This window comes from Erythrolamprus reginae, chromosome 9 (assembly GCF_031021105.1).
Source record: "Erythrolamprus reginae isolate rEryReg1 chromosome 9, rEryReg1.hap1, whole genome shotgun sequence".
Taxonomy (NCBI): Eukaryota; Metazoa; Chordata; class Lepidosauria; order Squamata; family Dipsadidae; genus Erythrolamprus; species Erythrolamprus reginae.
The window spans coordinates 42,286,287-42,300,083 of NC_091958.1; the positions used below are offsets into that span (position 1 = coordinate 42,286,287).

The 13,797-nt window shown below is 50.6% G+C and overlaps 1 protein-coding gene across 2 annotated transcripts in view; it reads left to right on the forward strand.

Annotated features, from left to right (window-relative positions):
- Positions 1-8,244: 8,244 nt before the first annotated feature.
- NHERF2 (NHERF family PDZ scaffold protein 2) overlaps positions 8,245-13,797 on the forward strand; it is a 115,333-nt gene continuing 109,780 nt past the window's right edge. For both annotated transcript variants that reach the window (XM_070760969.1, XM_070760970.1), the window contains exon 1: positions 8,245-8,525. In XM_070760969.1, the coding sequence (XP_070617070.1) occupies positions 8,310-8,525 (216 nt within the window). In that variant the 5' untranslated portion in view covers positions 8,245-8,309. The remainder of the gene's footprint in view (positions 8,526-13,797) is intronic.

Genomic DNA, 13,797 nt, shown 5'->3' on the forward strand with positions numbered 1-13,797 from the left:
TCCTACGTAGCTTCTGCTCTGGCAATCTCACACTACTTACCAGAGCTTACAAACCTTTTGCCAGACCCATCCTCGAATACAGCTCATCTGTTTGGAACCCATATCGCATCTCAGACATTAACAACATTGAAAATGTCCAAAGATACTTCACCAGAAGAGCCCTTTACTCCTCCACTCGAAATAGAATACCCTACGAAAATAGACTTTCAATCCTGGGCCTAGAAAGCTTAGAATTAAGACGCCTTAAACAAGATCTAAGTATTCCCCACAAGATCATATGCTGCAACGTCCTGCCTGTCGGCAACTACTTCAGCTTCAGCCACAACAACACAAGAGCACACAACAGATTTAAACTTAATATTAACCGCTCCAAACTTGACTGTAAAAAATATGACTTCAGTAACCGAATTGTCGTAGCGTGGAACTCATTACCGGACTCCATAATGTCATCCCCAAACCCCCAACACTTTACCCTTAGATTATCCATGGTTGACCTATCCAGATTCCTAAGAGGTCAGTAAGGGGCGAGTACAAGTGCACTAGAGTGCCTTACGTCCCCTGTCCTATTGCTCTCCTATATCTCCTATATTCCTATATCTCTTCTTCTATTCTTTCATTGATATGTTCTATTACTATATATTCGTTTCTATTATTTCTTAGATATATTTTACTATGAGTATCTCCTCTATAACCTTCATCATGTATTTCACTATGTGTATATAGATATATACCCACTAAAACCCTCATTGTGTATTGGACAAAATAAATAAATAAATAAATATAAATAAGTGTGCGGGAGGAGGGATGGGTTTCCCAGAGGTGGAAAAATCGGAGTCATTTGCACCACTCAGGTGACCCCGAGGAGGGAGATAAACCCCCAGGTGGCCTCAAGGACCCTCTCGAAGGGTGCAGACAACCAGCTGTCTGCAGGGAATAAAAAACTCTTCCCTCCCCCACCATCCGGTCAGAACCGAAGAAGCTTCTTGGAGGAGAAGCGAAAAGTCTTCAAAGAAAGAACAAAGGAAGCTCAGCTACCTCCTGGAAAAGCCCCTTTGGGACTGCAACCCCTGGTGGCCAGTTCAAGGAGTGCAGCAGCCCCTTAGCTCAGGAGCGCCATATATGAGGTTCTTCACTTCCCGGCTGCTTCCTGGACACGGCGGGTATAATTTTGCACTGTTTTTTTTAGTGTGAAAAGCAGGGAATCTCATGCATTGAGATTTGCAAAAGGCCTAAGAGATGCAACCACTCTGTTCACATTTTAACCTGTTTATCGAGTTAGACTAATTTCTGCATTCACATAACTCTTTAAAAGCATAAATCAAATGGGTTGGGGAGGGTCATACTGAGCCCACCAGACACGAATCGTGGGGAACAATAACCCTGCTTCTAAGCATCCTCTCTCTGTGCAAAAAGGCGGAATTGCCTACTTATTTTATTTATTTTATTTATTTATTTTGACCAATACATAATGCACATTGAAGAGAAAGATATGTAATAATATAAGTAAAGAAAAGGATAGAAGAAAATATATAAAAAATAGAGAAGATATATGAAAGGAAGAAAATATATATGATATATGAGATAAAGGAGAGACAATAGGACAAAAGGCACACCAGTGCACTTATGTACGCCCCTTACTGACCACTAAGGAGCCTGGAGAGGTCAATCGTGGATAGTCTAAGGGAAAAATGTTTGGGGTTAGGGGTTGACACTACTGAGTCAGGTAATGAGTTCCACGCTTCGACAACTCGGTTGTTGAAGTCATATTTTTTACAGTCAAGTTTGGAGCGGTTAATATTAAGTTTGAATCTGTTGCGTGCTCTTGTGTTGTTGCAGTTGAAGCTGAAGTAGTCATTGACAGGTAGAACGTTGAGCATATGATCTTGTGGGCAATACAGTTGTGTTTTAGGCGCCGTAGTTCTAAGCTTTCTAGACCCAGGATTGTTAGTCTATTTTCGTAGGGTATTCTGTTTCGAGTGGAGGAGTGAAGGGCTCTTCTGGTGAAGTATCTCTGGACATTTTCAAGGGTGTTGAGGTCCGAGATGTGGTATGGTTTCCAGACAGATGAACTGTATTCAAGGATGGGTCTGGCAAAAGTTTTGTAGGCTCTGGTGAGTAGCGTGAGATTGCCGGAGCAGAAGCTGCGTAGGATCAGGTTAACAACTCTAGAAGCCTTTTTGGCGATGTTGTTGCAGTGGGCTTTGGCACTTAGATCATTTGATGTTAGTATTCCAAGGTCATTTACTGAGTGGGGGTTGGCTGTGATGTTTTGTTTATTCAGTTTATATATGAGGTTCGGAGGTTTGAAGCATCGCGTATGCTATGGAAAATTCATCTCCCAAAACCTCCCAGAAAAGAAAAGAAAAAAAGAAGACAAAATCTTGGCTTCCCTCTCCAACCACCCCTCCACAACTGCAGCCCTTGGTTTCCGGGTAAAGGGGCCCCTTCCCTCTTTTTCCAAAAAGGACAATAGTTGGACCTGTGTGTGTGTGTAGATTTCAACTGGCGGTTGCTGCGGCTGCTGCTCAAAAGATGGCAGTATGGAATCATTTTGCCACAAGACCCAGCAAGGAAACACAGAAGCCACAGAAGGAAAATAATCCAGGTTGCACAATTTTGCATCCATTGCACAGGTATTTTTAAATGCAATGCTTCAATTTAATTTTTAATTTTTAAATTTTTTTTTACCTTTCTTCTAAGAGGTAGGAAATAGCACCTGAGTCTCTCACACTACACGTTCATAATAATTTCATTACATTTTACAAAACATAGACATTATTATTATTATTTATTGGATTTGTATGACGCCCCTTTCCGTAGACTCGGGGCAACTAACAACAGTAGTACAAAACAGCATGTAAATCCAATACTAAAACAGCTAAAAACCCCTTATTTGTAAAACCAAACATACATACAAACAGACATACCATGCATAAATTGTAAAGGCCTAGGGGGAAAGAATATCTCAGTTCCCCATGCCTGACGGCAGAGGTGGGTTTTAAAGAGCTTATCTATCAATTTAGGGAAATGATAGAATAAAAAGAGAATAGGGAGAGAAGTGTTAACATTAAAACACATAAAAGTATAGAAAGCCTAAGAAAAGCAAATACAGTGGTACCTCTACTTAAGAACTTTTCTAGATAAGAACCGGCTGCTCAAGATTTTTTTGCCTCTACTTAAGAACCATTTTCTACTAAAGAACCTGAGCCTGGAAAAATTTCCCAGGAAATTTGAGAGTGGCACGAAGGCCCGGCCAGTTTCCTGCCATTCCCCCTTTAATCCTGACCATCTCGGCTTTTCTGCGCTGCCAGAGGAGCCTTTTGGTGGTGCTTAAGGAGGCTTTGGCAGCCCCGAGCGAACGGAGCGTTTTCCTTTCTCTGGGTGCTTGGAGAGGGAATAAACCACTTCACTGTGGTGACTCCCTCGCGCTGCCTCCCATATACCCAGCACGAAGTTGCCTCCCAAAGCGTCTGGGCTAAAAACCCATAATTTAAAAAAAACATGCACACAACATACCATACATAAACAGTATAGGCCTGGGGAAGATATTTCAATTCCCCCATGCCTGACGGCAGAGGTGGGTTTTAAGGAGTTTGCGAAAGGCAAGGAGGGTGGGGGCAGTTCTAATCTCCGGGGGGAGTTGGTTCCAGAGGGCCGGGGCCGCCACAGAGAAGGCTCTTCCCCTGGGGCCCGCCAAACGACATTGTTTGTCGACGGGACCCGGAGAAGGCCAACTCTGTGGGACCTTATCGGTCGCTGGGATTCGTGCAGTAGCAGGCGGTTCCGGAGGTAATCTGGTGATAATGATGTCACCATGGGGAGGAAGAGGAGGAGGGGGGGGCAAGGTAAATATCCATTTACATTCTGCCGCCAGTAGGAACACAGAGCAGGGGTTGGAGTCTGGCTGGAACTGGCTGCCACAGAATTTCCCAGGAGTTGTGGGAAAAGATTAACCCAGATTTCCTCTAAGAAGCCGGCTTGGAAATTTCCGCCATGCCACCGCCATGGCTCAAGGCAGCTGATAACCTTGGCTCGGTCCAGCCTGACTTCTGCTTCCCAGGGAAAAATGGGAAGCCCGCTTGGTTTCTGTTCTGCGGGGCTCTCTGGCATGAGCCTCCCGAAATTTCAAGGGTACAAATTTCAGACACACACGTTTGAAAATTCAAAACTATGTTCTTTATCACAAAATTCAAAAGAAGCAAAGCACCCTTTTTGCATTGCAAAGAGCACTCGTCCCAAAACAACCTGGTAGTCTGTACAATCCCCTTAATCAGTCCTTAAGTCACAGCCCTTCTTCCGACGAAGTGAAACACACACACACTTTGCTCTGCTTTGGTTTCAAAGGCGTGAAAAATCAACAAACAAAGTCCAGAAAACAGCAAGGCACAGTCCTGAAGAACTGCGACCAGATAATCTTCCACAACGGCCAAACCAACACGCTGCTATTTGTATCAGCAGCTCTAATTACTGGAGTCCCACCAAACACAGGTGGCCTCTCTTATGTCCTGTAATATGTCCTCAATTGGTCTCTTCTATGCATAACTCTGCGCCTGCGTGGGTCCAAGACTTCCGCATCCGAATTGACCAAAGATAATGGTGATTGGCTTCATGGGCTGTGTGCCAAGCCCCCCTCTTCCAAGTCACTCCCACCTTCTTCTTCGTCCGAGGAAACTGCACTACCTGCCTCTGTCGGCAATAAAACAGGCCTATGACATGTTGATGTTTCCCCTGCATCCACCTCCACATTCCTTGGGGCAGGAGCAGGGACAGAGCCAACCACAACAGTTTCATGCGAAAAGTGGCGGTCAACCCACGCCACCCCCAGATGAGCCCAGAAGTGAGGCCGAGGCAGATGCCACTGGCGCGCACGACCGATTAATGTGCCTGACCCCCTTTGAACTCCCTTGAGAACCTGATTTGACTGAGATGAAATTAGGGGGGGACTTGAAAGAGGGGGTGCTCTCCTCTGACTTTTCAGAAAATATGGAGGGGGCAAGCATAATGAAATAATAATTACATAACTATGGAGCAAGCCATCCACCTCTGGTGGGGGAATTCCTCCGGGCAACCAAATAGTTAATGCCTGGAACTCACTACCTGACTCTGTAGTTTCATCATCTAACCCCCAAAACGTTACCCTTAGACTGTCCACTGTTGGCCTCTCCCGATTCCTAAGAGGTCAGTAAGGGGCGTGCATAAGTGCACCAGCATGCCTTCCGTCCCTTGTCCTAATGTTTCCTTCTAATTAGTACCTATCTCGTGTATATAAACAGCATTATATCTATGTCTACCACCAATATGTAGCTGACAAAATAAAATAAATAAATAAAAATAAATAAATATAGAAGAGTAATCATAAATCTGCATTCTGTTAGTATCATGCAGAAAAATGCTCCGGTTTTTCTGCCAATTTTTAATCAGCTTCATGGAAGAGAATTTGCTTTTCAAATTTATTTTGTCCAAGAAGAATATGTAATTGAAAATCTGACGATTGGGCGAGGATGTTTAGGAATGTATTAAGTGATTTGGTAGCTCCGTGGATGGTCCGGTTCCATCCTCTCTCCAGTGGTTTCACCACCAGCCCCATCATCCCCAACCAATGAAAGTAGGTTTAAAAGCCCACTAAGAGGAATTGAAAACAAAGGTTGTGTGTGGCATCTCCCCCTAAGGCACAGCTGTAAGGGCAAAACAAGTGAAACCGCAATGCAGATTTTGGGCACAGCATTGTTTTAAATGCCGGCTTGCTTGACACAGCAGCAAAGCTGCCAACCTCTCCCCTCTCCGCCGCTCCCAATCTGGGTCCTGGCTGTTCCCAGCCATTCAAAGCCCCCCCTGCAATATTAAGCTGGCTGCATGAGTGGGACAAGGATGGGGCCTGAAAGCAACCAGGAGCCCAATTAGCTTTGAAACAGCTGCCCCACCACCAGCAGCCTGAAACCCCCTTCTGGGCTGCTTTACTCTGTGTGTGTGTGTGGGATCAGCCTTGAAAAGCCTCTCAATGTGTTTTGCTGGCATTCAAAAGTGCTCCCGCTAAACGGCAGGGCGTCTCGCCCAAGCACTCCTTTTAAGGCTCTTATGCTCTATTCATGAACAAAAGCACATTTCCTGCAGGTAGCCTTGACTGGCAGGGCTGGGGGGCAACGGAGGTGGATTCTGAAACCACAGCAGCTGCCCCAGAATGGCAGCTCCGAGGCCCATCAGGCTGAGCCCGAGGCAGCTTCTATTCAGTTTCTAGGTTCTATCACCTCTCAAGACCTAAAATGATCACCTAACATCAAAAACGTCATCAAAAAAGCACAACAAAGAATGTTCTTTCTGCACCAACTCAGGAAGCTCCAACTGCCTTAGAGCCTACAAAACTTTTGCCAGACCCATCCTTGAATACAGCTCATCTGTCTGGAACCCATACCACATCTCGCACATCAACACCGTTGAAAACGTCCAGATATTTCACCAGAAGAGCCCTTCACTCTTCCACTCAAAACAGAATTCCCTACGAAAATAGACTAACAATCCTGGGTCTAGAAAGCTTAGAACTACAGCGCCTAAAACACGATCTAAGTATTGCCCACAATTTCATATGCTGCAACGTCCTACCAGTCAATGACTACTTCAGCTTCAACCGCAACAACGCAAGAGCACGCAACAGATTCAAACTTAATACTAACCGCTCCAAACTTGACTGTAAAAAATATGACTTTAACAATCGAGTTGTCGAAGCGTGGAACTCATTACTGGACTCAATAGTGTCAACCCCTAACCCCCAACATTTCTCCCTTAGACTATCCACGATTGACCTCTCCAGGTTCCTAAGAGGTCAGTAAGGGGCGTACATAAGTGCACTAGTGTGCCTTTCGTCCCCTGTCCAATTGTCTTTCCTTTATCTCATATATCATATATATTTTCTTCCTTTCATATATCTTCTCCTCTATTTTTACATATTATCTTTATATATATTACTTCATGTCTATTCTCTTCATTAAGTATTGTGTATTGGACAAATGAATAAATAAAAAATAAATAAATAAAATAAATAAACTGCCCAAGGAGCTGCTGATACAGTTCTACAGAGGAATCATTGAGTCTGTCATCTGCACCTCTATAACTGTCTGGTTTGGTGCTGCAACCCAACAAGACCGACACAGACTTCAGAGGAGAATCAAAACTGCAGAAAAAACCATGGCTGACAACCTGCCTTCCATTGAGGACCTGGATACTGCACGAGTCAAAAAGAGGGCCGTGAAAATATTGACTGATCCCTCGCATCCTGGACATAATCTGCTTTAACTACTATCCTCAAAACGATGCTATAGAGCACTGCACACCAAGACAACTAGACACAGAACAGTTTTTCCCCAACACCATCACTCTGCTAAACAAACAATTCCCTCAACACTGTCTGCACTACTATTACTGCTAGTTTTTTCTCATCATTCCTATCACCCCCCCTCCTCCCGCTTAGGACTGTATGACTGTGACTTGTGACCCTTAAGATTTTTATTAATATTGTTTCCTCATTGCTTATTTGACCCCTATGACAACCCTTAAGTGTTTTTTACCTCATGATTCTTGACAAATGTATACTGTATTTTTCTTCTATGTACCCTGAGAGCATCTGCACCAGAGACAAATCCCTTGTGTATGCAACCACACATGACCAATAAAGAATTCTATTCTAAAGACCTCTATTCTATTCGGCCTTCGGAAAGTCTTCTGAGGGACGGGATTTAACACGGGTCAAGTGAGGGGCCTTCTTCCCCGAACTCTTTCGAGTCCACCTTTTAGTGAGCAAGCAGACATTGCTGGAGAGGAGGCTGGGAGACGAGGCCCCTTCCAGGCCGCGACAGGACCGAGGCCCCGTCCGCCCACTCGCAATCCAGACCGCCTCGAAAGAGCAGCAGAGAGCTCGGGCTCCGTTCCCAACTGCGCCGAGGAGTCTGGCCGCCGTAGCCCCCTTTGCCCCCCAGCCGGGCCCTGGCGGGAGGCTCCCCAGCAGAGATCTCTGCATGTGCCCAGAAGCGCTCTGCCGCGGCCAGCCCGCCTCCGCTCCCCTTTCCCGCCTGCCCGACCGGGGGAGTGGGATCTGCCGCAGGGGGCGGGGAGAGGGTCGCGCAGCCCCGCCGGAGCCGGGGACTTGCGGGTCGGCCTGGCCGCCGGGGGCGCCGTTGCCGAGCGCGGGGCGGGGGCGGCCGGGGCGGCCCGGAGACGCCCCCGCGCTGAGCGCCGCCCCGCTGCCTGGCTGGCTGGCTGTGCTCGCTCGTGCGGCCGGGCCGTCGGAAGCGGAACGGGGCCAGGAACGTCGGCCGGCCATGGAGCAGGGCGCGCCCCGCCGCCAGCCGCGCCTCTGCCAGATGCTGCGCGGCGAGCAGGGCTACGGCTTCCACCTGCACGGCGAGAAGGGCAAGAGCGGCCAGTTCATCCGCAAGGTCGAGCCCGGCTCGCCGGCCGAGGCGGCGGGGCTGCGCGCAGGGGACCGCCTGCTCGAAGTCAACGGCGTCAACGTGGAGAAAGAGACGCACCACCAGGTGGGTTGGTCGCCCGGGCAGACGAGCCTCCTCGGCCGGCGCAGTCTACCTGAAAACCGAGGCGGCGGCGGAGTGTGTGTGTGCGGGAGGGGGCGGGTTACGAGCGCGCTCGGCCCTGAATCGCCCGGGACTCTCCCCTCTCTCCCTCCCCCGCCAAAGGCCGGCAGCTCCGCAGGTGGCCCCGCATCAGCCGCTCTTGGGGCAGTTTGGCCCCCGACGGAAGGGAGCTCCAGAGCTCTTGGAGCAGGGAAGAGGCCCGACGTCCTGCCCGGGCAAGATAAGGCTCTTGCCGGGCTCCTCCCTGAGGGTGGGTGGGTGGGTATCAAACCGAGGGACTCCCCGAACCGGAGCAGTATACAACCTCTCCCCCCTAACATAAAGGCCCCCTCCCTTTGCCACACCTGAGCCGGGGCAGAGGGTCTCCTTGCGGGCGGGGGTGTGTGCTGAAGGCGCCGGCCAGGTGAAGCCTGGGGCGGCAGGTGGTTTTGGAGTTGCCGAACTGGCACCTTCCCAGGATTCTTCCCGCCAGTCCGACCGGCTGGGGATTCTGGAAAGGCGCCCCCAACATCCCCAGCGGTGCCGGGGCGCCCGTGGCGGCTGTGGCAGAGAGGGAGCCCGGCGGGGACCTTGCCCAGCTGCGACACAGAAACTACCCAGGCGGCCAGAATGAAGGAGCAACGGGTCAGCCGGGTGGGTGGGTGGTCGCCCCCCTTTTCTTCCACTCCCTTTGGGGCGGGGGGGGGAGGAGGGTTTGGGTCCCTAGAATCACCGCGACAGCCTTGCGGGGGGGGGGGGCGGCGGCGGCGGGAGAAGCCGCTTGTTCCCTGCCTGCTTTCCGTCTTTCAAGCCTGGAGAAGGGAGGGACTCCCGAGGGTTCGTCTGGCAGCAGGAAAGTTTGCTGTGTAAATGGAGTCCTCCCTCCCCTCCCCCACCCGGCCTGCTGTGGAAACAGCCTGCAGGAGGCCCTCAAGTGAGGCCTGAGGAAACGGCTGAGAGGATTTGGGAGCTGGGGGGGGGGGAATCAAGAAAGGGGTGGTCCTCCCAGATGAAGGCCTGGTCCCCGACGGGGGGGGGGGGGAGAGACCCTAGTCGGCCTGGAGCTACCTAGAGAGCTTGGCCACTTGCTGTCTCTCTCTCTCTCACACACAAACACACCTAAACTGAGGGGCGCTGACAGGATTTTGTGACTGTTGTGTTGGAGGGGAGCCGGCAGGTGTTGGGGGGGGGAAGGGGCTGGGCCCAAAGGCAGGCAGGGGTCTCATTCTGGGGCTCCATTGTGTTAGGGGAGAATCCAAGGGAGGCTCTGGGGCCGAGGTTCAAAAGCTGCCCCATAAGAGTGGGAGAATAAGGCATCCCATCATGGCGGCTCTCTGGTGGCAATGGAGGTGTTTTAGTCAGGAGAGAAGGAGGGCAGCCGTCCTTCAAGTGAGAGGCAGGCAGGGCTGTGCACCTGAGTGAAACCTGGATCCTGCCTCTCCTCCTGCTGCCCAGGCTGAGGTTTCCAGCACCAGCCGGCCTTTTTCCCTGCCAGCACCAGCCTTGCGAGGCAGGCTGGGCCGAGAGGGGCCCTCCGGCTGCTGGGCTTGGCCCTTTGCCTTCTTCCTTCAGGGCAGAATCACTGGGAACCCAGAAAGGTGCTTTCATCATGAAAGGGGTGACGTTAATGAGGCTCTCGGGAGCAGGAGCCTGAGTTGGAGGCCGGCCAAAGGAGTGAGAAACGGGCAGGTGGAAGGAAGGAAGGAGGGAGGGAGGGAGGGAAGGAAGGAAGGAAGGAAGAAAGAAAGGAGGGAAAGGCCTTGCCTGTGTGGAAGGAGGAAGCAAGGAGGAAGGGAAGGAGGGAAGGAAGGAAGGAGGGAAAGGCCTTGCCTGTGTGGAAGGAGGAGGGAAGGAAGGAGGGAAGGAAGGAAGGAGGGAAGGAAGGAAGGAGGGAAGGAAGGAGGGAAGGAAGGAAGGAAGGAAGAAAGAAAGGAGGGAAAGGCCTTGCCTGTGTGGAAGGAGGAAGCAAGGAGGAAGGGAAGGAGGGAAGGAAGGAAGGAGGGAAAGGCCTTGCCTGTGTGGAAGGAGGAGGGAAGGAAGGAGGGAAGGAAGGAAGGAGGGAAGGAAGGAAGGAGGGAAGGAAGGAGGGAAGGAAGGAAGGAGGGAAGGAAGGAGGGAGGGAGGGAAGGAAGAGGGAGGGAGGAAGAAAGAAAGAAAGAAAGATAGGAAGAAGGGAGGAAGGAAGGAGGGAAGGAAGGAAGAGGGAGGAAGGAAGGAAGGAAGAGGGAGGGAGGAAGGGAAAGGCCTTGCCTGTGTGGAAGGAGGAGGGAAGGAAGGAGGGAAGGAAGGAAGGAGGGAAGGAAGGAAGGAGGGAAGGAAGGAGGGAAGGAAGGAAGGAAGGAAGGAAGAAAGAAAGGAGGGAAAGGCCTTGCCTGTGTGGAAGGAGGAAGCAAGGAGGAAGGGAAGGAGGGAAGGAAGGAAGGAGGGAAAGGCCTTGCCTGTGTGGAAGGAGGAGGGAAGGAAGGAGGGAAGGAAGGAAGGAGGGAAGGAAGGAAGGAGGGAAGGAAGGAGGGAAGGAAGGAAGGAGGGAAGGAAGGAGGGAGGGAGGGAAGGAAGAGGGAGGGAGGAAGAAAGAAAGAAAGAAAGAAAGAAAGATAGGAAGAAGGGAGGAAGGAAGGAGGGAAGGAAGGAAGAGGGAGGAAGGAAGGAAGGAAGAGGGAGGGAGGAAGGGAAAGGCCTTGCCTGTGTGGAAGGAGGAGGGAAGGAAGGAGGGAAGGAAGGAAGGAGGGAAGGAAGGAAGGAGGGAAGGAAGGAAGGAGGGAAGGAAGAGGGAGGAAGGAAGGAAGAAAGGAAGAAGGGAGGAAGGAGGGAAGGAAGGAAGAGGGAGGGAGGAAGGGAAAGGCCTTGCCTGAGTGGAAGGAGGAGGGAAGGAGGGGAGGAAGGAATGAGGGAAGGAAGGAAGGAAGGAAGGAAAGGCCTTGCCTGTGTGGAAGAAGGAAGGAGGGAGGAAGGAAGGAAGGAAGGAAGAAGGAAGGAAGGAGGGAGTGAAGGAGGGAAGGAAGAATGGAGGAAGGAAGGAAGGAAGGAAGAGGGAGGGAAGGAAAGATCTTGCCTGTGTGAAAGGAGGAGGACTTGCGTCTTTGATGGGCCTTCTGCTGTTTGACCTGGAGGCTGCAGAGAGGTCCCATCTGGCCCCTCAGGTGCAGCTCTCTCCAGCCAGGGGAGGCCAGCTGTGTTTCAGGGGGGATTCAGAGGCCGGTGTGTGCGTTTGTCACTCCCCACGGTCTCTCCGGATGTGGCAGGCCCTGTGGCTCGCCTGTGGCTGTCTCGCTCTGCTTTCCTTGGCTCCGGGCTTCCTCCCTGCCTTTTGGCAGCCCCTCCGACTCCGTGCTGCAACCTCTGCTTAACCGAAACTGCTTTGCTGAATGGCCGATTTTGGAGATCAGCCGAACGGGGAGAATGGGGCACCTTGAAATCAGCCCTGGAAAATTTCCAGGCTTTTCATTTGTGCCAGGACGGGTCAAGTGGGGTGGACGGATTGCTTCTGGTTTCCCACTTCTGGCTCCCATTGCACTCGTTGAGGTCATCTGAGAGGGCAGTGCTGGACCTTCATCCATGCCCTCCGGCCACACAGGAGAGGAATCGAGGCTACCTGGGCGCCCAGAGGAGGAAAGGAGGCCTCGGGGTGCCTGCTAAGAGCCACTGGTGGTGGAAAGCAGTGCGTGGCTCGGGGCAGAAAGAGCTGCCTCCTGCTGACAACCACACTGGTGGAGGGGCATGTCCACCTTGGGGTGAACAACAGCCTTGTTTTGGTGACTGGGGGGGGGCATCCTTCCTTTCCTAGGTGTAAATGTATAAGCGGTTGGCTAAAGCGTGTTCTTGTGGGCTGATATTTATTTATTTATTTATTTATTTATTTATTTATTCATTCATTCATTCATTCATTCATTCATTTATTAGATTTGTATGCCGCCCCTCTTCGTAGACTCGGGGAGGCTCACAATAACAAGAACAATGTAAGAACAAATCTAATAATTTAAAAACGCTAAAACCCCCATATTAAAAGCAAACATACATACAAACATACCAGGTGTAAACTGTATAGGTCCGGGGGAGATGTTTCAGTTCCCCCCATGCCTGACGGCAGAGATGGGTCTTAAGAACTTTACGAAAGGCAAGGAGGGTGGGGGAAGTTCTAATCTCCGGGGGGAGCTGGTTCCAGAGGGTCGGGGCCGCCACAGAGAAGGCTCTTCTCCTGGGTCCCGCCAAACAACATTGTTTAGTCGACGGGACCCAAAGAAGGCCAACTCTGTGGGACCTAACAGGATGGAACACCACAATAGCGTGAACTTGTTCTGTTCTCACTGGGCAGCTGCTGTTTTGAAGGCACCCCGGATGAAGCTACAATGCCTTTGGGAAGCTTGTCAGTCAGTGTATTGTTAATCTGGGTTGGGACTATGAAAACACAGCCAATGGATCCTGCAGCAGAATTCTCACACATTGGGGAGGGGGGAATGAAGAGGTGTGTTCCAATACATAGGTGTGTGAAGGGAGGGAGATAAATCATTTGACTCGGATGTCATGAGGCTCCTGCCTTGAGCAGGGGGGGTAGGACCAGTCCCTTCCCTTCGCTTCTGTGTGATGATGTCGTTAGGCAAACTCTGTTGTGACGTACATTCTTGCATCAGGTGTAGGGAGAGTTCAAGGACTGCATTTGCACGACAATCCTGCTGGGCGTGCATCATCATCATCATCATCATCATCATCATCATCATCATCATTATTTATTAGATTTGTATGCCACCCATCTCCGAAGACTCGGGGCGGCTCACAACAGTAAGAAAAACAATATAGTAGTGGAACAAATCTAATATTAAAAAACATATAAAACCCTATCATTATTTTTAAAAAAACCAAACAGCACATTCATACCAAACATAAAACAAAGTATAAAAAAAAGCCTGGGGGAAAGGTGTCTCAACTCCCCCATGCCTGGCGGTATAAGTGAGTCTTGAGTAGTTTACGAAAGACAGGGAGGGTGGGGGCAGTTCTAATCTCCGGGGGGAGTTGGTTCCAGAGGGCCGGGGCCGCCACAGAGAAGGCTCTTTCCCTGGGGCCCGCCAAATGACATTGTTTAGTCGACGGGACCCGGAGAAGGCCAACTCTGTGGGACCTTATTGGTGCTGGGATTCGTCCTTGTGGCTATTGGTTGCTAGTGCTGCTTTTGCAAGTTTGAGATTTTTCTCCCAAGGGGCTTTCCCAGCTCTCCTTCATGGTGCAGCCCAAGATTTTTCAC